The sequence below is a fragment of the Gavia stellata genome, chromosome 2 (assembly GCF_030936135.1).
Source record: "Gavia stellata isolate bGavSte3 chromosome 2, bGavSte3.hap2, whole genome shotgun sequence".
NCBI classification, from domain to species: Eukaryota; Metazoa; Chordata; class Aves; order Gaviiformes; family Gaviidae; genus Gavia; species Gavia stellata.
Window position 1 is genome coordinate 61,799,281 of NC_082595.1, and position 27,976 is coordinate 61,827,256.

The 27,976-nt window shown below is 36.6% G+C and overlaps 1 protein-coding gene across 2 annotated transcripts in view; it reads right to left on the reverse strand.

Annotated features, from left to right (window-relative positions):
- Nucleotides 1-2,598: 2,598 nt before the first annotated feature.
- The window catches only part of FIG4 (FIG4 phosphoinositide 5-phosphatase), a 76,667-nt gene continuing 51,289 nt past the window's right edge, over nt 2,599-27,976 (reverse strand). For both annotated transcript variants that reach the window (XM_059833169.1, XM_059833177.1), the window contains exons 20-23: nt 26,553-26,748; nt 22,870-22,952; nt 18,358-18,447; nt 2,599-3,155 (exon numbers count right to left, since the gene is read on the reverse strand). In XM_059833169.1, coding sequence (XP_059689152.1) covers nt 2,978-3,155; nt 18,358-18,447; nt 22,870-22,952; nt 26,553-26,748 — 547 coding nt within the window. In that variant the 3' untranslated portion in view covers nt 2,599-2,977. The remainder of the gene's footprint in view (nt 3,156-18,357; nt 18,448-22,869; nt 22,953-26,552; nt 26,749-27,976) is intronic.

Genomic DNA, 27,976 nt, shown 5'->3' on the forward strand with positions numbered 1-27,976 from the left:
CTCAGAAATGACAGAGCCCTAATCTGATGCCTGTGCTTCCTGAATCCACAAGAAAAGAACCCAAAGTCATTATTCTCCAGGTGTACTTTTTAGTATTCTATTTCAATGTAACCTTCAAACACACCAAAACAAACTAAATATATTTTGCAGGAAAACCAACACATTTCTCATAAATACTTTGTCCATATAGTTTAATGTTAAAGATGATCGTTTGCACTTTAGAGTCAAAAGGACTCTTCAGAGTTAGTCTTCAGAGACAACACAGCCAATTTTTTTTGTGTTTATACTTATTTTACACACTTTTTCCTCAGCTTCTGAAAGGGAAATATATGCATCTATTCAGAACTTCTAACATGGTTGAGAACTGAACCGTATTATCACAAGATCAGAATAAAGTAGGTAGATGCAGAGGCAGCATCTCTGGAGTCCTTTGTACAACTGAACTTGTTATATGGATGATGAGTGTATTTCCTTTTTAAATTAACCCTTTACATACATTAGACAGCAGATACATTCAGACAGTTGAAAGTTTATCATTCAGGCAGGGTTAAGCTGGGAGTCTTGGCTTGTGCATTGTTTTATTTTTTTAAACAAACCTAGTAAGCAGTTGATTTTAGCACCCTGAAGTATTCTTAACAGCTGCTCAGAGTGCACTGATGGTAGATCATACAAGCTATCATCACCTGAATATTAACACCCAAGCATACAGAGTAAAGCACATGGCTTAAACCCCTATAAGCAGCTAGGAGAAACAAGCAGCAGTTACACATACTAAAAGATTCAAGGGGACGCCACCACAGGACTGTCGTGGCACACATTTAGAAAGACACTGAAAAGCCTGGCATTATATTAGAGAATGGACTGAGATGTCATTCATCTCTCAAAACTTCATGAAAACAAAACCCTTTCATCCTCTTCCTGAGGAGTGTTTGAATTGCTGAAGCATGAACATATTTCCTCTTAGAGCTGTAAAATTATTACAGTTCCTGTATTTTGCAACAACATTAAATGTTGAAAAAGAAAGCACCATCTTTTGCCTTATCTGTGGTTAAGTGGCACACTTTCAAGAGTAACTTTGATGAATTACCAGTATCTATGAACAACAAAAGTATAAGGATTTTGATAGTCTAGAAAACATTCTTTGAAATAGTTTAAGTGCAGCAAGAAAAGCATGCATTTGCCTCATTAGGATAAGGACTCCAGATCTACATTTTTCCAAAGCAAGCATTTATTCCTTCCTTCAAATTATTTTTCATATTGGACAAAAGAATTCAGTACATTTTTTTTTTCCAGAGAAAAAAAAACATTGACAGTTGCAAGGAAGTATTATCTAAAGTGACATTTCATTCTCGCATCTCCTAAAACACATTAATTTCTCTCAAAACAGTATTAATCAATTAACAAAAGAGAATGGACACCTAAATTTTTCGGTAGCTTGAGGTACCATGTTCTCTCACTGACTGCATACAAGTCACTCCCTGAAACACACAGCCTTCTATCACAAGAAACTTCTATCTTTTCCCTTTATCCACTGCATCTTTTCTCTCATTGAATTACTGATGGAAGTGCAACTTACTGCATAAAATATGCAAACATATTCAGAATACGTTTGCAGCATGCAGCCAAGAATCTGCAGTAGCTGTCTGCCAGCAATTTACTATGAACACAAACATGTTCTCTACATCTAGAACATGCAGTTGGCTGACATCCCTGAAACAGTTATTCAGTTATTCCAGAAAATCCTGAAATATGGTCTGTCTGTACAAGCTTGCGGAATAATATGATTTGTCAAGGATGCTGCTGACAATGTCAGTATTCTTCAAGGCAAAGGGCTAGAAAGCCATGTTGGGAATTTTAGCTAGTAATTGCAAATAATAAGGGGTTTTCCCCCTCCCCCCCTTTTTTTTTTTTAATTTGAGAAATGTCTTAATCACAAGCCCAAATTAAACAACCTATTTCAGATACCTGCTGCCTCTCCACTTCTTACCTAGCACTGGGAATTATGTTCAGTCTTGCCTAACCCAACTACTGCTTCCTCTTGCATGACCACCCCAGCTGATCCAGTCTCTGTACCTCATGCACTGATACTGATTTCTTGGGAGGCTGTAGGCTTGAACCAGAAAGCATCTCACAAGAGCACAAATACAGGGATGGTAAGAGCATGCTGCAAAAAGGATAATGCCTATCATACAGAAAAACGACAGGATGGTTTTGCACCCTCTGAGTCTAAACCCAGTAAAGTGGAGAGCATTCCCTCATTTGCAGATGCAGTCAGTAAGTGGTTCACCTCAGATTCCTACTAGAAGCCCACGATAATTAGTCACAAGCCATTTTCACCCTGCATTTTCACCCTGTGGCACAGATTCTGTAGCTACTAGCACCAGTGAGATTAGTTTTGACACAAATTAGAGTTACAAAGTCTGTTAGTCTAGATGCAAATTTTGATTTTGAAATAAGCCACACATTTTTCACTTTTGCTTAAGAAAGCACGAAATTACAAGCAGTCATTTTAGCACTCAGTTTGCTAAAAATCTCAAGAAATATCAGACAACAGTCTGTTGTAAAAAAAGATTGTTTGCTGTCGTGGAACAAAGAGGAAGAAAAGTATTATCTTCTGATTCTTATGTACAAATCACTTCAACTTTACTAGCAAACATAACAATGCAAGAAATTAATATAAAACCTAAAGATGCGATATTTTCTTTGCCACAAATTGCTACACACTCTTCAGTGACTGTAGGTGCTCTGATTATTCACTTAGTCTCTTAAGATACACTTTCTCTTTCAGCTGAAGAACAGATATTAAATCACTTCTTTCCTGTAAAGCACAATACTGTAAGTGTATAATAATAAAGCATAGTACATAGAAATGTTAGATAATACATTTATTACTGCAAAATACAAAACTAGGTTTCCTTTCAAAATTATTTTATGACCTATCAGTACAGTAGACTTGGCAGGAGAATCCAGCTTCTGTTTACAAGTATCTGTTTCGAATGTACTCTCTGTACATGAGGAAGTCATCTTTTCCCAGTGGCTGCATGTTTCCTCTTCCAGCCTGAATGTGTGCATGAAAAATGTCTATTGATTTCCTATCAGCTCTTGGAGGCTGGACTTCATAAATATTGTCTTGAGAAAAGGAGGAGATGGGTATTCTGGAAAAAAATCAAACACACAGAATATTTAGAATTTTAGGTAAAAATTTTCCACAGAGAGAGAAGAGTATTTCTTTTCCTTGAAATATGTATGAGAGTCAATGAAAGGGCAGCTTCCCACTAGATAATTCATTTACCTAGATTTTTAACACTACTGCAGACCTGATAAGACCCAGCTTTCCAAGTAGGGTAATTAGGTAAGTTGTCACTAATCACATTACAGAATACTTTCTCACTTCCCTCTACTCTGTCCTCATTTCTTCATCCTTCCTCAGATCTGCTACAGTCAGTAAGTATCCAAGCTGAAACAGATCTGTGCCATGCATTATAGCAGATAACAGGAAAACTGTATTGAGCTATCCACTTAGTAGCAATTATAACAAGCAAGTGATTATATTCTGAACCAACATATAGAAAGGATTTATCAGATAAGAAATTAATCTAATTATCAGGGAACAGTCAACTTATTACCAGCAAAAGCACTCTGTACACTGGGACAGCTAATATTTTATGAAAATATTTTTTAAATAGCTTTGTACCATAAATGCTATCTTTGAATCCTAACATTTAAACCTACTCATCTTATGAGAAAAACATGTAGTTTGAAAGTTTATAAGAACCTGAGTACATCAGACCTTTTCTAAGCACTGTTGTAAATCAGACTCACTCATGAAGCAGAAGCTGGTCGCTGGTCTTTTAACTGCAGCTCTTGAAAACTGAATAGCCAACAGGTCAAGTAAAGCGATTGTGTCCCTCTATTCAGGGCTTGAGCTACCACGTTTGGAGAACTGTGCCCACTCTTGGGCCCTCCAGTACAAGACGTACAATGAAATACTTGGACAAATCCAGCAAAGGTCACCAAGATGATTAGAGAGCTGGAGCACATGGCATATGAAGAGAGGCTGCAAGCAATGGGTTTGTCCAGCCCAGAAAAGAGAAGCTAAAGGGGACCTTACTGCTGTCAGCAACTACCTAATGGGAGGGTATAGATAGTGTAAAGCCAGACTCTTCTTGGAGTGCATGATTAAAAGACAAATTTCAAAAAGGGAATACAAATTGCAACATAGGACATTCTGATTAGACATAAGGGAACTTTTTTCCACTGTGAGGGCGGTTGAACACTGGAACGGGTTGCTCAGAGGGGCTGTGGAACCTCCCTCCTTAAGGATGACCAAAATGAAAGGGTACGTGGCCCTGAGCAACTTCATCTAATTTGGTCTTCCTCCTGGATCAGATGACCTCCAAGGTCCTTTCCAATTTATAATATTCTACAGTTCTAAGCCAAACTATCATTCTGTGATTCTGTGAAACACTTCAGTAGTAATGTGTTCTCCACAATCAAATGCAAGGTAGCAACAAAACTATTTATACTCAATACATAATAAATTAATAAACACTAAAAGTATTGTGGGGTAAATCACTTTCATTTTAAAGCACTGTAGCTATTTTGAAAGCTGTATTCATAAATATACTATGTACATTTCCCAGCAATATTTTAGTAATTTAGTCATAAAATACTCCCAGCGTTGAACAGTATAGATGATGTTGTGGTTTAACCCCAGCCAGCAATTAAGCACCACGCAGCCGCTCACTCACTCCTCCTCGGTGGGATGGGGGAGAGAATCAGAAGAGTAAAAGTAAGAAAACTCATGGGTTGAGATAAAGACAGTTTAATAGGTAAAGCAAAAGCCGTGCACGCAAGCAAAGCAAAGCAAAGCAAGGAATTCATTCACTACTTCCCATGGGCAGGCAGGTGTTCAGCCATCTCCAGGAAAGCAGGGCTCCATTATGTGTAACAGTTACTTGGGAAGACAAACGCTGTCACTCCGAAAGTCCCCCACTTCCTCCTTCTTCCCCCAGCTTTATATGCTGAGCATGATGTCATATGGTATGGAATATCCCTTTGGTCAGTTGGGGTCAGCTGTTCTGGCTGCGTCCCCTCCCAACTTCTTGTGCACCCCCAGTCTATTTGCTGGTGGGTGGTGTGAGAAGCAGAAAAGGCCTTGACTCTGCGTAAACACTGCTCAGCAGTAACGAAAACATCCCTGTATTGTCAACACTGTTTCCAGCACAAATCCAAAACATAGCCCCATACTAGCTACTATGAAGAAAATTAACTCTATCCCAGCCAAAGCCAGCACAGATGTTTAACCTGGGTGATAGCAGACCAGTTTGGATTCCACAACAGAACATTCAGTGCCTAACACATTGCCATCTGAAGGTAACCTATGCATTAACTTCTCCTTCTGTCAATACTGTTTGAGATTTAGAGGAAATCAAAGTTTGAAATGAACTCCAAGGAAAAACAATCTGACAGAACTATGATTATCTAGAACAGTGGATACAATGCACCTATAAATGCTAAACAGGAGAAATAATTTATTTCAATTATGAAAAAAGTGACATACGTGTTTTAAAGAATTCTCCAAATCATCAGTTTCACACATTTTTAGCTCCTATTTCAGCTGGAAAAGCTACTTTACTTTCTAGCTAGCTACCTAAATACCGCTGCTTTATACTCTGTATAAACAAAGCTGCCCAAGTATTCCATACAAGAAAAATTTCAATTCTAGAGACTCACTTTCCTACCACCACATACACTGAACACTTTTCTACATCAGATCTTTACTTCTAGGTTGAACCATATTTTCATGGGGCCAATTAACCTGTCTCACTGAGTAGCTAGCAGCAATTTTTGGGGACAGATTATTAAAACAGAACAGGTATTTAACAATGCCTTCTCCAGTATATCCTCCTGTATTTGAGGATTTAGGATCTACCTCAGGCAAAATTTGAAACTAGACTACTGTTTCATGAAAAGTAATTTCCATAGGTTTTCACTGTTTTTTCTAGTATCTGACACTTACAGAATCCTGTGGGAATAAGTTCCATTACTTATGTCTGATGTGACGTTCTTTTCATTTTTTTTTATCATAGGCCTTGGTTGCTCATAATTCTTACATTGGGAGAAATGGTGAACAGCCATTCTCTGTTTGCTGCCTCCACATCACTGTCATACAACCAAGTGTACTTCACCTCTCCTCATACAGTAGTTATTTTCTGATCAACCTTGTCACCTTGCCATTTATGCAGAGTTCCAAGGTCTTCTCCATCCTCTTTGATAACGCACTGAGGACCAAAACCACATTTAATACCTGAGATTTTTTTTTAACTAGCTTTTCATTTGTCATCTACTATTTTAGCTACTGAAGACAGACCTTCTAAATACTTTACATAATAGCATGTTGGAATAGTAGCCAGTGCTAGGAGCTGAAAAACAGTCAGAATGCTATTGTTAAATATTATATGAGCATATGCACATATTTTTGGGCTCAAAACTTCTCAGGTAAGAAATCACAGCAGCAACCTACTGTCAAAGCTCACTATTTCCAGAAGTGAACACTGACCAGCCCAAATGCAATGAAGACTCATAGATATTAGCATAGTTGCCATAGTCCACAGAAGCCGCAGTCATGACTCACTATCTGGGTGCTCTTCATGTGACAAGAAGTTATTTTTCTGTGTATAATCTCCTCTTTTAAAGGGAAAAAAACCAAGGAATGATGCCTTTGAATAACTGGAACACTCAAACAACGGCAGAGCCCTTCTATAAATGAAATGCAGTAATAATCTTCTAGTTGCATTATGAGCATAAAGTAAAGTTTGACACTGTTTCTAAACCAGGATCTCTATTAAAACTGCCGCAAAACTTGCTCCCTTATTTTGTAGCCTTTTATTTTATTAAAATGTCAGATTTTGGATGTTTCATCACATGACGGTTTGTTAGTCTTATGACTGAAACATGTTATGTAATATAGTATGCCTAATATTCCACTACAACTGAAATATGGCATATAAAATAAAAATATTTCCATATTAAAGTAGTCTTTTTCATTTTCATATTTCAATTTGTATTTTTCCATTTTACATAGCAATACATTCAGTTGATTATACTTTGACTGCAATGATAGAATTACTTTACAGGTATACTACTGAATTTGAGACAATAAAACCACTGGTCACCCACAGAGTTTGGCTGCATACTTAAAACCAAGTTACATCTTACCATGATGTACACAGAATTTGCTAGGTTATGTCATAGAAACATTTGGCCATTCTAGAATTAGAGAAGAAAGTAAAGCTAAAGAGTCTGCAAAAACTGAAGCCTTACTGCATAGAATACATTTTTAATTTTCCTTGTTTTAGATTGTATTACAATTCCTGTTTAGGCTTCTTAGCCTTAGAATTCTGTGACACTACAGTGGAATGTAAACAAATACTAAAAATGTAAGCAAGTTGCCTGCCTGTATGATTAGGATAAAATTTCCTAAATGCTTGCCATTTTTATGCTTTTCTTAAACAACACAAAATCACAGAATCACTAAGGTTGGAAAAGACCTGTAAGATCATCAAGTCCAACCATAAAAAAAACCAAAACCAAACCAAAAACCCACAAAAAACCAAAACCACCCACAAACCACAAAACACACCACAACCCACACCAAAACAACCCACCCACACCACACAGCACCATGCCCATCAAGCCACATCCCACAATGCCACATCCACACGCTCCTTGAATAACTCTTACTTCAAAAGAGTTGAAACTCTTCTGAAGATTCCAACCTCTGCTATTATGCTCTCACCAAATCAGTGTTTTGTTTTAGTTTTTGTGGGTAAACCATATAAATAATAGTATGGAAATTCTATCATATTTAACCTTTTCTATTTTTTTCCCCAACAGAGTGATAGTTTCTTCTCATTATCACTATCACATTCTTCTAGTTTATTATAAAACATTAAGGGGGTGTTTTCAGAACTGGTACCAAACATTAGTCAGATATAGTTTTATATCTAGATGCGTTAAAAGCAGATTGCTTTTCAAAGCACCCACAGCTTCCGCAGATACTTATCTAGTTTAAAGCATTCAAGCTGAGACTCTGGCACGCTGTACTAACTTACCAATGTCACTACCTAACACCAAAAGACATCACTTACTCAAATGTAGCTGGCCTGTCTAGTCCACTAGCAAGTGAACAATTAAGTAAAAAACCAAAACAAAGCCATAACACTAATTTGATGCCTTCGCTATTTATTGATTTGTTTCTAAAGACATGACATTTCTGAAGTGTTAATGAGTCAAAAGTAATTTCCTGAGGCACAATGGAAACTGGACAGCAAAGTGTATTTCATTTTGAGCATTTAGTAACTAAATCTCAATTTTCCACCAACTTGCTTCAACATGATAAAAATATATTGAAAGAACCGCATGTCCATGCATGCCAATTTTGATTAATAACCCTATATTAAGCTGTAACTATTTGTAGAGTGCTTGTATTATCCAGTCATTTAATTAATTTCTTTAACTTTATTCATGTAAAAGTCTGATCTACTTAATAAGTTTAATATCTTACAACAGAGTCATGAAGGAGAGCACATTATTTATGACTTGGCTATTAGATCTCCCTAGAGACCTGTAGCTCTATGGCCTCCCAATGAAAGTTACATAGATAGGAATGTAAACACCATGTCATGAAGGAGAGCACCCTTGACATGCAACGCACAGTTAATTTCATCCCACTTGTGAACAGGCTTCATGGTGTTACGGTTTCACCAAGAGTAGCATTCTCTCTACAGTAAAAGGTATAGCTAAAATCTTCAGTTACAACAAAGATGTTCCATGCTTTGAAGGAAAAGTGCATGGTGATGTGCTTAGCTCTCAGAAATATAGCAGTCACCAGAAAGCCACTGCATTTGTTTCAAAAGTGATTGGTTCTCCTCAAGTCTCTAAGGTATATCTAAAGGAAACAAAAGGTACTCTGTTGCCCTGTTTGAATCCTAAGCAAATATATCTGACCTACAAAACTCTGGCAAATCCAGAGTTTTTGTTTGGGGTCCCCCCCCATAAATGGTATCCCTTTAAATCGCTTGCTGTGCTCCTGAAAGAGCCTTCTACAGAATTTTCCTGCCTTAGACACCAACACCCAAAGTTTCAGTCACATTCTTTTGAGTGCAGAGGACTGAAAACCAGGAAACTGTCTCTGTCCAATAATACTGGAACTTGTATCTTACAGAACTGACCAACAGCAAAACCTGGACTGCATCCAGGTCCCACAACACTCCCCTGAAATTCTAACGGCAAGTACAGTTTCAAAGGTTAGAGAAAGAAGAGACTCTCTTTACACACATATACATCTAAATGAGCATTTTACAATCCAAATTAGAAGCAGCTTCTCTACAGCGCAGACAGAAGGCATATGAGAGAAGGTCAGAACATCTGATACAGAAAGGTGATCTCTGAGGAAAGATAAATCTTTTAAAGTAGGGATGATTTATGCTGACCACAAACTAATTCAAAATTTAAAGATCGAACACGTAAACGAACCTAGGGATAGTACAGTATAAAACAAAACAAGCATCAAAAGAACTCACCAAAAAAAAAGAAAGAAAGAAAGAGGAATATTGTGTTTCTTTTTGGAATGGAAAAGCATAGACTTACTTTTTCAAATAGGATTACTTGAGGAAGACAGTTCTCTTAAATTGATGAACATAAATTTATCACTTCACAGAGAAGACAGAAGGACAGGTTGAAGAAGGGTCCTGAGAATTTTCGTTAAAAAGTCTAAAAGTAGATGATCTAAGGTGGCGTATAGTTTAGTACTTTCTGATTTTCGCTAGAGACTGTTAATACTACAAAATCTCAAATTCAAAAAAACCATAACATACAATGTAGAAATAACTAGATTTACTGTCATATTTCACAGGAATTTGTTATGGTCACATTTTTAGAGGATATCATTTCAGTGCTGCTGACATTAGGATCAAAATGAGACTTCATAGGCAAAAGTGAGAAACACCAGCCCACTAACCCCAAAATAAAATTATAAAACCAAGCTTCCAGCCACAAACTTCTGAAGCATTTTAACAGTGATCACTGTAGTAGAAGATACAATAGTTCTTTTATTTAAAATTTGGAAAAAGGGAAATTTAATAACAGAACAGAATGTATTTTGACACATTAAAAAAAAAATCTAAGACCAGTTATGAAACTCAAAATGTTTTTTTTCTAGTCATGTGAGAGGACTGCATTATCCTTTTAATACATGACATACAGAAATGCTAAACCAGGTGGACAACAGACATCAATAAATGAAAATTATGATCTACATCAGTATGAGGCAGATGAACAGTAACAGTTTTATTGTTAAAATAGTATTCAGCATCTCAGTTGACAACTCTACCAAAAATGCTAGGCACATGAGCTTTTTCCATTTTAAAAGCTCAGAGCTCAATATTGATAGAACAGATGAATGGGAAAAAGAGAATTCTTCCTACATACATGGCGATCTGAATCACAAGGAGTTCTAACCATATTCCCAAGACCCCTGGAAAAAGCTCATGCTCTGCTCCCCAGCCTGTCAAAAGGGTGCTATGCAAGATGACTGAGCCAATCTAACAAATTGTCACCAGCCACATAAGAAAGTTCTGCTGTGTTTGACCCCGTGGCTGTCTCTTCTTTGCTGGCCCTAGTGATAGCTGGAACCTTCACGGGTCTAAATAATCTCATTAATCTACCAGGAAGCTATTTGCTTTTTCTGCTGAATTAGTTTGCTGCAGACTGATGAGGTGAACTGATTTATGGAGCGCTATAACAAGCAGCAAAGCTTGTACAAGTAACTGAAAAAATATGTGGTAAGGAAGGAAGGAAAGAGCAGGACCTCCCCCTTTTGGTAGCAATGAGCTGTTAGAATTGGCTCAGCTATTTTGCTAACTTCTCCCATCAAATTCAGTCATGCTGTGACTTAAAACATAATACCAAAGTATTTCACCTGTCAAACTTCAGTAGAGCATTTTATAAACCATCATGACATGGACTTACTTCCTTCAGTCCCTAGCCAGCTCTTTTCTGGAGAATCCTACAATTCTGATCATACTATTGTTTTTCCCCAGACCTTTTGCAGTAGTATTCTTTGAGATGTGTGACTAAAAGCAAACAGAGCATTCAAGCCCAAAATGACAAAATAATTCAGTTTATGTGGTGTTGATTTCTGATACTCTTCTGTCTTTTCCAGCCAACATGAAGTAACAAATGCTTTCAGGGGAAGTGTCCATAATGACTTTAAAACCACTTCCCCAGAATATAAAATGAAAATACTGTCAGTAGCAGTCAGCTTAGTCAAGCCATTTTGCAAGGGATAAGCACATAGACAGTGCTAAAGCTATTCAGAATCCCAATGAAGGGCAATCTTTTATCTTCAGATGGAAGACAAAATCCAGATAATTTATAAACAGCCTGGCCAGTAAATTTCAAAAGAATTCTCACGGGCAATAAATGCTGGAGAATCACAGAAGTGCTTTGTTTAAATACTGAGAGTCAAAAAGAGGAAAGATTCAAATTAAGTGAGGAAGACTATTTTTAGAATACCAGAACAGTGGATATATGTGAGTCAAAAGAACAAGAGAAACTAAAGTTGTTGTAACACCTCTATGTTGGATCAGTTAACCCAAAGTGGCTAATTATCCTCATCTCTGCTCTGAATCAAGATAATAGTGAGCCACATACTTTCATTTTATTTAGAGATATACAGAGGTTTAGATCATATATGCTTCTTAATATACAGCTGTTAAAGAATATAAGATCCAGTACAGGACATTTAAAAGCAAAATTAATCCAAATAACCACCAAACAGGAAAGAATTTCATCCATCACAGAGGCAAAGATTTTTTAGTTAAGGAGGGAAGTAAGGTAGATGACTCCCAGTTTAACTCAGATATTTACATCTCCAAGGAGCTGAAGCAGTGCTTGTTTTAATTAAGAGGCATAGCTATCCTGCTTCCAAGAAAAGGAAGAAATAAAATGAGTTGTAGGTAAAAACACAGCATCTATTCAGACCCTTCTGGGAGATTTGAAAGGGGAGATTGAGGACAAAAAACTTTGCTGAAGACTAGATGTTGCTCTGACAAAGGATTGTCTCGCAAAAAGGTGCTCTATTGAAGTGCAGAATATGTATTTTTTTTTAAAAAAGGAAAGCTTGACTGCCACCTTATCAGGAGAAGACAGCAACTAGATTAACAGACCTTTGTGATTCAAGCTTAGTGTAAACAGATAACAGAATATAAACACTTTCTTCACCTATATTTTCCATGAAAATTCATAACAATTTCCTATTTATGAAGAACTGCTTTCACTGAAGTTTATGTGAAGCAACATATTGGGGTGCGTATTTGAAGTGGAGAGCATGCAAAAAAAGCACTGTACTGTGAAACTATCAACACGCTTGAGAAACCAAGATAACTTGTAATTTGCAAAGTTGCTTGTTGACTAATTATGAACGCCTTTTGATTCACTGTTTCCACAGCAGTGTCAAGAAACTATTTAGCTATTTTGCATGGATTTAATGTAAAAAATAAATATACTTAACACTCTAAACATCCTTTATTCATTTACTTCTGCCTTTCAACATAAGGAACCCCCCAAGAACTCCTAGGATGTGAATACACAGAAAGATGACAAGTTCAGTATCAACCTTTTCTTTAGTAGTTATAAAGCAGTGATAATGCCATGTTTACAAATATAAAACTATTTTTAATCTAATCCTCCAAGAAATAGACCTTATACTAAACAAAGTCATATGGAAGTACTGAATGTACAAAAGAATTGCTGTAAACTGAGGTAACAGCTTTCAAAAGTAACTAGGGTTGTAAAACACTTCATTAAAATTAGAAAACATACTGCTCTATTTTTACTTTTATATTTTAAAGTGGCATTATAGATTAAAAATACTCCAGTAAAGGCTTTCATTAACAAAAATGGAAAATATAGAGTGCCCCGTTGTTCACTGAAATTTGCTTCATTACTTTTATCTTGATGAGAAAATAATGTATATAATATGCATATACACAGAAACAAACAGTAAAGAAGCCCATATACTACTTGTACATAGTTAGCTGCTAACTTGTAGATAGTTAGTTGCTACTCAGTTTGAGTCACGTTTGATCAATACTTGGATGACAAGCAGAATCTAGGTAGTCTTGATTAAAAAAAAAAAAGAAAGATTACACATTTAACATCAAGGGGACTTTTGAAAACATGGACTATACAATATATCTCTGAAGATAGGGTATGTTTTTCAAGTATTTAAGGAGAACATAGCCCTGGACCATGCTGCAGATTATCACTCACTAAAGTGTTCTCCTGCTTGAGCATGATCAGTGCCCCACAAAAACGAACAGGAGAATAGATACCTATAGATGAATTAAAGTTGGTGCACAAGCATTGTTGCTATATTGCATAGGCCACAACGGGCACAGGTACAGCACTCTTCTCCAGAAATGCTCCAGTGAATCAAAACACTCAATTCCCTGTTCAGGAGGGAATCAAATTTCTTGTACTCCTAGATGTAAGAAGTACATTTGGAAAGTGAGTGAAAGTGTATTTTTCTACAATATTATTTATAACACACTGCAATGAGTACTAGGGAACTAGGAACAAGTGCACTGTGTCAGCCGACAGTAATTATACTACAGTACTCAAAGTCTCTCTTTACATACATGATAACAGATTGTGTTAAAAGCAGTCCAGCTCTGTTTAGCTCTAACTAAAATTCTACCCTTTTTTCCTTCATGGAATTTCTATGAATGAAGAGGAACTTCAATATCCTTCCACATTCTCCACTCCTCTTCAGTATTATTTCACTGCATCACTGTAGTCCCTGTTCAAGTATCCATTTTTTTCTTCTAATTTATACTTACAGTTTCTAAATTTAAGCCAGAAGCTTCTCTTCAGAATTTCTACAATGCATATTCAAGTTCATAAATATCACTGAAGTGACACTGTAAAAGTAAGAAATATTTCTTTTTGTATTGGCTTTATATATTTGATAAAAGTGGCCACAACATTTAAGGTTGTGAGGTGTGGGTGGTTTTTTTTTTTTTTTAAGATCGAAAAAGGATATAAAAAAGTATTTTCTTGAAAAGTGTGAAAATGACAGCAACTAACCTAAGCCTAAATTATATCTCACTGCTGATGAGAAACCAAAGTTTTAGACTGAGTACTTCATTTTACTATGAAAAGGACTGGGGTTTAATTGCATTTGTATCTAAAAGGAACTGCTGTAGAATCAAATTTGCCAGATTTATTTCAATTTAAAATGCACCTAACATCAAATTAATACAACTTACCATAATTTCTCAATTTCTTCAAGTGCTCCTTGAGAAACAAAGAAATATACAGTCCAACAAGTGCAAGATGTGCCTCAGCTGCTATTACTGAAAACCCTCTCTCTCGACCTAATCTTGAGTATAGTATGTTCACACTATTTTATCTCTAAAAAGTTAGTATTCTCCAAGGAAATTTCTGATTCAGAGCAGCAATTCAAATTCAGTAAGTGAAAGCTTCCTTGTTTCAGAATTGAACAACATGCCTTTAAAGAATGGCTACATTTATGACTTTTCTTGAAATAACAATCTGTCACTGTCCACAGTATTTAAATGTTTTTAAAAAGTTGCAGAACAAAAGCTAAAGAAATTTTTTAAGTTGTATAAAGATATACTTTCAGAAAAAAGTTACCAACTATAACATACCCTGTTTCCTCTCAGATCTGCACAGAGCAGCATGTTTGGTAGAACTGGCAGAGAAAGATGATCTACATGACTTCAAGAGGAGGAGTGACAGAAGGCACGGATTTGTGTGCTCTATGACTTTTACACTTCCACTATTCCGAAACACATGGAAATCACACTTGGGAAAGGAGAAAAATGAACATCTGACTACCCAAAACCTACCAGAGTTATATGTATAGACTCTCTTTAATGTGTTCATTTTACAGCAGCATAGCATGGGGAATAATTTACTCTAAGGGGGCAAGAAAGGAATGTTTTATCTCCTACACTGTCAAACACGCTGGGAGGTTTTGCAATTACATAAAAGCAATCACCTTCGTTAACAGCAAAAGTCTTCCTATTATTATAAAATAATTTCTTAATAAGCATTTCCCTTCAAAACATTCAGGGTTGCTCTTTTGTTTTTAAAACCAGTTTTACAGCTTGCCAACCTAACTTACTATTTTGATACCCATCAGATATATTTTACTGTAAAACTACAGGCACATTCACCTACAAAGTATAAGCTTACTAATGATAAACCATGCACGGTGGCATCATCACTTTAAATTCATATAATACCAAATGACTAAGCACAAATTTGAGACAAATTTAAGCACAATTTATGAGACAAATCGTCTCATACACAATAGTTTCACGTTATCCTGCTCCCTCAGCCCCACTGAGACACCCCCAGTCTCTATCTCTACTTGGGTCAGTGCTATGTTCGAGGTTCCCTCACTTTATCAGCATGGAGGGAATGGACTAGAGCCAGTGCACAAAACAAAGCTGAGGCTTCTGAAATCAATGGATTGCAGTAGAGGTCTGCAGTTCAATGGAGTGGCCGTGCTGTTAGATAAGATATCATGTACCCCAGAGACAAAAGTAAATGAAAACCTGCCTTGGTGAAACTTTAAGCTGCTTACAGTACAGGAAGATGTCAACTGGGAATTCAGGAGTCAATCATCTAAATTCCAAGACCTGCTTCAATAATAGTGTATTTGGATTATATCATGAACCTTTTTTATACTAGTACTAAGAAAAGATTCAAATGATTTGGCCTATCACTAGAGGCCATTCTTGTACAGCAATAATCAATCCATAATCATAAACAGCTAAATTCCTTATTTCAGTGTAAATTAAACATGTGCACCTATTGTCATTTTAATGTTATTTTTCATAGTAATGGAAAGTTACTCTATTCACAAGAGAATACACAGAAGTTGTTCCATGTGGCAGATATCCCTGGAGAGCAATCCTCCTACCATCCCATCACAATTGGCTTTGTTGAATATATGGCTCCCACAGTAACCTTTTGGGGTTAAAGTATTCAAGTGTTTCATTGACAAAAAGCACTCAGAGCTTCATCTTCCCTTATAACCTACCATCAATTACTTACCTATTTGGAAGAAGATGCAAAATGTATCTACTGTAACAAATGAACTGTTTAAAACAATTGTCTCATCAGCTCAAAGTATCACTTACAAATGCATAGAACCAGTTTGTAACAAAGAGCAGACAACCAAAAAAACCCAAGGAAATACTTCTGAGGAAAATGTAGCAGACTAACTGTTAAAATAACATCTATGCAAGATTCAAGATGCTCTTTTTTTCAGTTAAAACACTCTGCATACTGATCAAAGCTAGTATAGAGCCTCTGACTTCAGTGACACAGACGGGCATTGAGTGCACAAAACAAAGCAGGAATCAATTCCCACTTTACCTTACTCTCTCCAGCACCATGCTGCTCACCAGAAAAATAAAAATATAAAAATATCCCATTTGACCTCTCAAGACTCCTCAAATATCCACTAAAACAAATACAGGGCACTCATAGCCTTCTCAGAACAAATAAATTCAGATAACCACACACTAAAATAACAGAAATCACTAAGGTTGGAAAAGACCTGTAAGATCATCAAGTCCAACCATCAACTAACATCACCATGCCCATTAAACCATGTCCCACAATGCCACGTCCACACGTTCCTTGAACACCTCCAGTGATGGTGACTCCATGACTTCCCTGGGCAGCTTATTCCAGTGTTTTACCACTAAAGATGTGAGTTGCAACTTTGAATGTTTTTTTAATGCAGGTCAACCAATCCCTTTCAAACTATCTCTTTCAAAAGCAATCATAGTGAGAAGAAATTGCCTTTTAAACTTAGTAGTTTCAGCACTTTGTGTTCTGATAACTCATGACTGCTAAGAATTTTGAATACAAAAACCTTGGCACTACAAAAACAAAAAAACACCCACCAAAAAAAACCCAACCAAAAAACAAACCACTTTTTTAAGTTACAAGGGAGAAGTAGGAACGTAATTCTTCATGCTATGCATTGAATCCCTTTATGCAGTTGCACTGGGTTTGCATGGCAACGTTTTGGTAGCAGGGGGGGCTACAGGGGTGGCTTCTGTGAGAAGCTGCTAGAAACTTCCCCTATGTCTGATAGAGCCAATGCCAGCCGGCTCCAAGACGGACCTGCCACTGGCTAAGGCTGAGCTAATCAGCAACAGTGGTCGCGCCTCTGCGATAACGTATTTAAGAAGGGGGGAAAAACTGGGAAACGGCAGCCGGGGAAGAGAGGAGTGAGAATACGTGAGAGAAATAACTTTACAGACACCAAGGTCAGTGAAGAAGGAGGGGGAGGAGAGGCTCCAGGCGCTGGAGCAGAGATTCCCCTGCAGCCCGTGGTGAAGACCATGGTGAAGCAGGTTGTCCCACTGCAGCCCATGGAGGTCCATGGTGGAGCAGATATCCATCTGCAGCCCGTGGAGGACCCCATGCAGGAGCAGGTGGATGCCTGAAGGAGGCTGTGACCCTGTGGGAAACCCATGCTGGAGCAGGCTCCTGGCAGGACCTGTGGACCCATGGAGAGAGGAGCCCACGCTGGAGCAGGTTTGCTGGCAGGACTTGTGACCCCACGGGGGACCCATGTTGGAGCAGTCTGTTCCTGAACAACTGCACCCTGTGGAAAGGACCCACGCTGGAGCAGTTCATGAAGAACTGCAGCCCGTGGGAAGAGCCCACATTGGAGAAGTTCGTGGAGAACTGTCTCCCATGGGAGGGACCCCACGCTGGAGCAGGGGAAGAGTGTGAGGAGGAAGGAGCGGCAGAAACAATGTGTGATGAACTGACCACAACCCCCATTCCCTGTCCCCTTGTGCTGCTCAGGGGAAGGACGTAGAGAAAATCAGGAGTGAAGTTGAGCCCAGGAAGAAGGGAGGGGTGGGGGGAAGGTGTTTTTAAGATTTGGGTTTATTTCTCATTATCCTACTCTGATTTTGATTGGTGATAAATTAAACTAATTTCCCCAAGTCGAGTCTGTTTTGCCCATGATGGTAATTGGTGAGTGATCTCCCTATGTCCTTGTCTTGACCTATGAGCCTTTCATCATATTTTCTCTCTCCTGTCCAGCTGAGGAAGGGGAGTGAGCGAGCAGCTGTGTGGTGATTAGCTGCCGGTTGGGACTAAACCATGACAGCAGTAAAAGCAACGGAAGTATGACCCTCAAACAATTTAACATCAAATTTACCTGATGATTTTTCAGGTCTAATGACAAAAGCAGAAAGAAATGGGAAAAAGAAAAAGAGTACTTACAAATTTGTAACCCTATCCAAGTGGTGTTTTGAGCAAAATTGCTGGCTGCTCTTGTCTTGTTTATGCTGACTCTGTCCCAGCTGAACAAACCTGGGAAAAGCAGTAGATAGGAGAATAAATCAAAGGAAGTAAAAGAACTATCCCCCAAAATTCAGCAAATGAAAGAAAATTATACCAAAAAAATGACTCTCTAAGTCATGTTACATACGTCACTGATCATGAACTACCTCTCTCGTAAACAAGAGAGATTTTTAAAACTTTGCAAGGGGTGCATGTGAGAACTCAGCAGCTTCTTTTAGCTTGAAAAAGATTTGCCTATTAATTGGTGTCATCTAGTATGTCATAGGATAGAAACAGGCCTCTGCTCCTATGAAATAGGCAGCCCACTACAGTCAACTTCCTATGTCTTTTTCAAAGCAGTCAGTCAGATGAATAGCCTATGGGAAAAGTCAACAGAAGAGATAGAAAGTCTCTCAAGTTTCAGATTTAAGTCAGTCCTCAGCCAAATTCAATCCAGTTCATTCAGCCGAAACACTGTCAGTCCAGCTCACTTATTTCCAAGTACAGCCTTTTGGGAGAACTACCCCATCTCCAAATATTTGCTGGAAGATCCTGAAGATGCAAAATACTGTTATGGCTTTTTTCTTGACAATGAATTGGAGCAAAATTAAAAAAAACCAAAACAGTTAATCACTAATCTTATCCACTCAGTCTAAGAGGAAAAGTCAGAGGGTTTCAGTATATGTGTATGTAGTTATCTCACACTTGAACTCAATTTGTTCACTCTCCAACAACATCTGTGCTACTGAAAACAGAATGTTAACACTTTAATTTTCTGATGCAGCACGGTTTTTTTAATATTTAGCTTCCATTTGGCTTAAAAATAGTCGTCTTAGTCTATTTCAGAACTATTTACTACATTTTAACGGGACAATTAACAGTGCAAAAGCAATTGCATGGAGGAATGTACAGAAGACAAAGGAACAATACATTCTTACACAACTTATTGTGACTTCTTTCTGCTCCATTCAGATTCTATACTGTAAAAAAAAGCCTCAGAAACATGTGACATCACTTTGGATGTTGAAGGAATAAATAATTACATTTATAAATAATAGAATTGTAAGTGGAAATAAAGATAATTAAGATCTTCTAGTGCAGGAGCTTGCTATTGAAACAAGCTTAAAAAAATAAAAGCAAACTAAAGGTGTAAGTATTTTTATTAATTGCTTCAGATTATCCAATATTCTGAAACAAACAAAACCTAAATTTACACAAGCACGTTACCAGACATCAATAAAACTCCACACGCAGTTGATCTGCAGTATACATTCTCAAATTATTTGAGGGACATCCTGTCCCTTCCAACTTCTACCAGTCTGTAGTTCTGCGATTTCTATTTTGATGAGAATTAATACAAATGATCTCAGCCATCAGTGAAAATGGGCTGAACAGATTCAAATTACTTTTTGTTTCATTTGCATATATACTTAATATAGATCAGCTGACAAAGTAACTCAACCTGAGGTACTTTAAATCTGTGAGTCCCTGATGCTAAAAAAGAAAAAAATATGTAACACATCTAACGATGTCAAGTAGAGTCAGGATCTTACATATCGATTTCCCTTACTACAATAATAGAAAAAGACTTGAAGTGAGAACTATAATCATACTGTGAAATAAATTGCTACTATTCTCAAATGAAGTACACTGTAATAAAGGATGTCGGTAAAATCTATACTTTGCACATAAATCAGCACATCAGACTATAAATAGCACTATGTCTTGTTAGCTAAAAGAGGTACAGAATTTGTAATTGTTATATTTTATAAAACCTGCATTGTTTGAGGGAAATGAAATAAATGCAAGGTTTTTTTGTCTTGAAAAGGATATGAATAGGGAACTTCAAAGCCCCCATGGAGTTTACAGTACTACTGTAACAACAGACTGAATGTTAGCCCATCCTGAAAAATGATAAAACGGGAAGTAGCTGCAATTCTTGATGTTATCACAGAGCTGTTCATCTGCACAAAGTGACTCATAGTAGACACCAGCTCGCACTGGGCCATTTGCAGAACAACAATAACTATCTGGTATACCAAAGAGTAATTGTCAAACTGGCATCCATTTTCTAGTGGTTAAAATAAAGAACCACAGTTAGAGGCACAGGTGAAGTTAAAAATCTCAGATATAATGGGAAACATCCTCCTCAATCCTATTCAAGTGTACTATCTTCAAACTACTCAGCATGTAGGAAATAGGTAGAAATGGGAATTTCAAAGAACTAAAGAGTGCAAAAGAAATAGCTACCCCTGAAGAAAAATTAACAGGAAAAGACTTTAAAAAGAAAAAAAAAATGCTTTGAGAGGATTAATGAACCAAGTCAGGATTAATCATCACATATCACCAAATGAGAAGAAGATACCATAGTGAATTAAAACTTCCCTCTCAAACTGGAAAGGTTTCAAATATAACAAGGTAATCACTGCTATTACACATTAGAAATTAAAAACAAACGCACACAAGCCCATTTCAATGCATGCCTCACAAGTATTCACTTCAATATACACGCAATGTTTTTCTGAGATGACATGTAGTTTTCTGACATCCCTTTTCTCAAACTCCGTTAATTCTACATTCTCAGCAGGTGTTTGAAATATTGGTTTATTAAGCAAATGTAATTTATTTGCACTCCTGGTGTCTTGCATAAGCAATTGCTCTCTTTGTAACAGCATTATAAGCCTTTAGGAACTAAGAGGGTCTTCAGTTTGGATCTAAATTTCTCCAACTGATCCCCAGTACTGAATTCCCATTATTCTGACTACTTTTTAAAAAAAAAAAAAGGAAAAAAAAAGATTGCAGTTTAGGAAAGAATCTCCTCCACCAGGGAACTGAATAAGTAACTTTTCTGTTCAGTTTTAGTTTATCTACAGCTGAAATTATTCTAGTTCAGTTTTGGTTTGAGTTAAAAAAATTTCAGAAGGTTCAAAATAATGTCTGATTAAAGAAAAAAGAAGATTTGAACGAGTTTCTTTTTGGCTTCAGTGTTATTCTGTGATATTGAGGAGAGAATTTGAGAACAATAGCGTAAGTACACATTTTTTTAATAATGGCAACACATAGCCAGCACTCTATATGGGGTTACAGCAATTCAGAAACAGCATTCCTGATACAATGGGAGTCACTGCCTTTTGTTGGAGAAGCATACCATTAATTTGCTGATTGCTGTTGGGCAGCTGACAGTTCATTGCTCCTGCAGGAGTGGTGACAACTGTCTTGTAGAGGACAAAAGTCCAAGTTACCCTTGAAGAGAAGTACAAGTTTTTGTGTAGTTGGAGCTGGGAGGTGATATCTTGATGCTTGCACACCAACTCTTACCTCCAACTGCTCACAGTAAGCCAGCAGCTCCCAGCTCCTGAGGAGAGCCTGCAGGTGCTGTGCAGCATACTACCTCACATTGTAGCAGTTTACCTCAAAGTGCAGAAACTGAGTGGGAACTTGCTGGACCACCTAAGGAGCTGTATCTTGTCTTGCACTATGCTGTATCTTATTCATTTCCTGTATGTACGGTTTGAATTCACAAAACCGTTTATTAAGAACAAGTGGCAGTATGATACTGTTCAAAATGCAGTGTGTAAGAGCACATTAACACACATACTACGCTTAGTGCCATGCGTATATACACACACACACACAACCCCACACACCACGTATATTTGCATGTCATTATTTCATGAAACTCCAATAATGGCAAGGGCCAAATTGACTTTCCCCTCTCCTGAAACTTACAGTACAAATATCTGTCACTTAAATATCCATGATTCTACAGTGTGAGTTATTCTCACCATGTTTTTCAACTTTTCTCCTCATAGTCTGTACCAGATTTAGTCTCGATGTCTCCCCATAAAATCCACAATTTTTTATTTCAAGCTCAAAAGGCCAAGATGTTTCAAGAAAAAGGCTTAATATTATGCAGAAAAGTAATTTTCCTTGAACATCAAAAGCCATACAACTATTTAAATTTGAGTAAAAGGTAACAGTTAACACATATCTCTACAAATAAGACATTACGTTAAAAAAGACTTAACTTGTGTTGTTTTGGATGCATTTTTATAGAAGAGGCTATTTCACTTACGACTGATTTGAATTAGCATAATTCAACATTTGACAAATGCAAAAACCACAGACTACATAGCTTAGAAACATGGAACCACTCCTAATATGGAATTTGCTTATTAATTTCTAGGACTGTATTAAGTGACAGGTATTTCTATTGAAGCCTCTTTCATTAGATTTAAGTTCCAAATTTTGCATTCAGACACATCTGCATAACTTCCACTAAAATCAGAGTTGACACAGACATCGGAAAACAGTTTGATTTTAAAAACGGGAGTATATATATCCAAATATCACTATAATTTAAAAAAGTTTAAACAAAAGCAGCACTTTGACAAGCTGTATTTAACTAGCTCCAACTATCTTTTACTGATTACCACTGGAAATTTATCTCACCTAGCATATATTGAGAGATCATCTTCTGAAGGAACATCTGAAAGATTGACTCCATACACATCTTTTGTTGATTGCACTACATTCTGGAACACGAGAAGAAAGATTCAGGCTAAGGATACCATAAAAACATCCAAAGAAAAGTTTGCTTTCAAGCAACAAATTCTTTCTAAACCTGAAAAAAATTTGGAAAGTGCAGGCAAAACGAAACAAGTTTCTCATATACATAGTAATCTTAGCTTGGGCATGTTTGTTTTTTTCTTAAATAAAAATAATTTATTAAAAATATTATTCAAGACATTTGTTCAACAAGTAAAGGAAAGGCTTCTTGAAAGATAACATCAGATAAAACAATGTATTAGGAGAATACATCATATTTATAGGACATATAATGATGTAGGTATTAAGTTCTGTTCTGTGTTGAAACTTAATATAGAATAAATCATATTTGTTCAGAACATGCTCCCACACTTGCTTTCACACTTCCTGCTCTCAATTCTGAAATAATTACAAACTTCAGGTTGAACAAAACTATTTTTATTTTATACATTACACAATCATGTCAGTCAACTATAACAAGGACCCAATGCACATGTGATACTTCACTATGTCTAATGATTCAGAGTTAAACTGAGGGAATTTACTGACAAGACACATGTGACTGTAAGTCAGTCAACTACAAAAATAGTTTTCTTTCAGTTCAAAAAGTTCCAGAGTCAAAGAAAAACTTTGAAAAGTTATGTCCTGACCACAAGTATAAAAGCATTTTATTATTAACTTCTGTGAGATGTGAACAGAAAGGAACTAGCTGTTTGGATTCTGTCCCCCGCAATGATACAATTTTTCTCTACTCTACAGTTGCTGATGTAAAAAATAGCAAAATTCAAATCCCTGACCAAACATCCAATCATTCGGGAATAACTCAAGAATTTACTCAAGAATGCACCTAAAAATATAAGTTTACAAATATTAACTCTTTTACACACAAAAATACCCTACACTACTGTTTTTCACCCAAACTTCTGGTATTTTTGAACAATACTATACACAATCCATTTTCACAAATGAGAAAATGGTAAAGTGCAGACTGACACTGATTAGAGTGCTAGTAAGTTGTCAGCTTAGCTAACAGAGACATAAAATGGAATATTTGTAAGCTTAGGCTTTTAAGTGCATTCTTCATTAAAGTTTCTTTTTCAAGTTAAGCTTAACTTGAGAAAAAAAAAGTATCTGAAACATTTCTATGGTTTATCAGTTCCAGAAAACAGACGTCTATTTAATCAACTATAAAGATTATCACCGTTTCGAGTCACAGTTGTTTTGTTTCTTGTTACATTATTCAATTTAGCCATCAAGTTTTGAAACCCTCCATTACAGGTCATTTTTTTTAAACTTTTTAACTACATGTGTAGACACAACAAGTAATTGCCATTGCCAGAGATATAATTCCAAAACATTTCTTGAAAAGCCTATATTTGATGCTCTGCGTGGCCTGGAAATGGAAAAACAGCACTTCACAAGCTAAATGAAGATCAGCTAGTGAACATGTTAAAATCTGATATCTAACAGTTTTCAAGATTACGCATTTTTATGTTTGGTTTCTGAACAGAAGGTTTCCATAAACATTGTGCCCTCAAAAATAATACATCTAAGAGAAACTTTGTACTTTTGAAGAGAATAAACAGATTTACAATGGCAGGCAGACATTAATGATAACCCAAGTGAATTGCTAACACAGCAATTCAGCATAACTGAATAGGTAATCCTTTTCAGCACTACAACTTTAATAAGCAATGACACAAATTAACAAATGCAAATTATGACTAAAATTCAATATATGAAAAGGTGCTAATAAAATGGAAAATATTTTTTCATGTGCATTACTAAAAGAATCAGAATAGCTCACCCAATTATAAGCCATTAAAATTCAATACTATCTTAAATCATATTTTGTGTTTACGTGCATCTTTCATTTAAGCATCTTAAAATCTAAAAAAAGGTATCTTAGGTCTGAGTGTTGAAGTGTGTTCAATACACAGATGGAAAAACTGATGTGAGGTAACTTGTGCAATGGTAAGAATCAAGAATAAAATTTCAGGTTGGATTTCTGCTATTAAAAAAATGTAGAAACAATCTGACTTGTTGGAAAACAGGTACTCTATTATTCAGAGATAATAGAAATTTTTCATACAAAATATTTTGCATAAACAGAAATAAATGCACTTGTATTGGCATAACAATCCAAATTGTCCAAAATTAATACCACATGAATTCATAGTAACTGCATTGAAAATGCTTCATTAAGGTAAGGAAGAAGACAGTGTTGAACAGGAGGCTGAAAATCCATTATCTGAGAACACACAGCCCTAGGCTAAAGACTCAATGGAATGAAAATTTGAATTGTAGCAGGAAAAAAGACGATTTATTCTCTATTGCCTATCAGGCACTACAGTTTGTACTAAGGTCATAAATACTAAAGTTTCTTCCAAAGTGATAACACATACAAGCACAAAACTATAACCATTTAAATTAGCTCTGACTTAAAAAAATAAAAACCAAAAAACAACAACCCCCCAAAAAATCCCCCAAAACAACATAAGTATTTTCCAAATTTGTATATCCTTTTGCTAAGACATTTTCAGTAGTACCCAAAATGGACATCTACAAGAAAGAATTTGAAAAAGTGTTACATGACTTAATAAAATAGGTATTTCCATAATAATTCATACAAATTAATATTTTCATTAAATTAGCACCCAAGGGATTCCAACAGAATTGGAGTTATGCTAGCAAAAAGATTAATAGCCCACAACTGAGAATATACATTCTTTTCATCACTGTGCATACATGATTTCACTATTATCCTGCCATTATCTTCAACTTTAGTAGTAGTAATAGCATAGGACCAAATGTGACAACATTATCATCACATTTTCGGAGTTAGTTTAATTTCTTTTTTTTTTTTTTAAAATGTCAGACCATATAATTATGAAACAGCAATTTAAAAATCTTCACATAAATCAGGTTAAAATTTAGCCAGATTGAACATTAATTTACAGTTATATCCACCTGAGCAAGTGGCATCATTCAAAAGGAATAGATTTGTAACCAAAAGAGGTAGTGCTCAGGATCTCAGATCCATACTACTTGTCTTTCGGAGGTTTGCTCCAGATTAGCTCCCATGGACTAAATGTTGATTAGGTAGGTAGATCAGGTACATTCCTGAGGAAGCATCTCCCAGTTTAGTTTCATCCAAAAAGGAATCCTATTTGCATGCTCCAAGACCACCTCGTGACGTGAGCCAGAGCATGGTAAGGGACAATGATCAGAAGTGAACCACTACTGTGAATTAACACACTAACATGTATATATATTATGCTTTATGTAATGGACTACACCTGACCTGAGTACCTTTCAAATGCCATAGGTTTCTAACAGTAATTTTCATTTTCTGAAAACATTATATTCTGCTGTGTTTCACTATTACACAACAAGAATAACGGTGAAGTTTTAAAAGCAGTTGTGCTAATATCCACACAAAGAAATTACACGGGAGACCCTTTTCACTTAATTTCTCAGTGCTTTACTTCTGACTATTCTATAACATTTACAGGTTTTTCTTTTAATTTTAATTTTGAATTTTAAGTCCATGATTAGCTTTCTTCCCTGCCACAATAATTTCTTACCTCTGTGATTTTTGTATTGTCTCCTGTATCAGTCACCTTTACTGGAGTTGAACGTTGAGAAACAGCACCTTCATCTTCTTTGTCTGTCCCAGAATCATCTTCAGAACTACTTGAAACTGCTTCCTCACTTGGGGGTGGAGGAGCACTAGCAGCTGTTTTGCGCTGCAGCACCGTTTCTTCTCTATTACTTTTGTTCCTGTTATGAAAGGCAGTGTGTATTTATGAAATATCAAGGTATTTAAAATTCCTAATTTTGGTTACAATCTTACTGGGGGAAATGAGTTCTATCCTCTGGAGCAACCAGTTGCTCATCTTTTGAATCCCCCCATTGATTTACTTTTCTTCAATCTTCTTATTTCAGAGCATTTAAAGAGAGCTCAAAGGATTATGTCAGCTTTTCTCCACCAATTCTCTGATTCTTTACTTAAATCCCTCCCCAAGACGGAATGAATAAAAAGGAATAAAAATTCATTGAGACATAATATCTTTGGTTTTGATCTGGGAAAAAGTTTCACTTTCTGATTAACAACATTACGCACTCCACCAGCTTTCTTAATCTTGGGCCTAAAATGTTAATCATAATGTCACTTTTTTCCCTTCTTTTTCCATACCTCTCCCCTCAATTTCGTTCTTTAATCAGCAACTTTTGATTATGTGGCATCTATTTCTCACTCTAGAAATTCTAGTCAATGTAAAGAGGTGCCTTATTTCTAAGAATTCTTCAAGACAAAGCATCTATATTTTAGTAGGCTAACACTGGGTTTAACTGTACAAGCTCTGAAAGGTATACGTTACTTTACCCATCAGAAATTGTACCACCCTGACATCCTCTACGTCCTTTCCTACTGGCCATAGAAGGGTATGAGGTTGCAGTTCCCTCTCAGACACTGGCACAATCTCTCGGGGACTCTGGAGGAAGAGGGACTGGAAGGCAGGTAATGAAGATCTTTATAGACAAATCAGTTCTGGAAACAGGGAAGCAACACCTCCTTGCTGAGGTGACTGTCCATATATACACTAACATTGTGCATGACTTACTTGAAAGACAGGCCCTAAAGGAAGACAGCAGCATGCTAGGAGGCTTTGACAACAGCATGCAGTTTGGTGCAAACGTTATTTTTGAGTTGCAGCTCTAGTGTTCTCATCAGCAAAGGCATGGAGGTCACCACTATCAGTTGAGCTCTAGTGGAGCACACCATGACTTTCACAAAGAGCTCTGCCTTTTGCAGTCCAACCTATACAGCAGTTTAGCCCTACAGTGAATTAGCTAAACTTTATATGCTTTAGGAACACATATAAACAAGTAGAAGAGTCCTCCCCAAAGGTTCTTGATCTGAGCATACCCCACCGCCAAGGACATTAATATATCAGAAGAATTCATACAGCTGGAACAAATGCCGGGAGGGAACAACACAGGTAGGTTT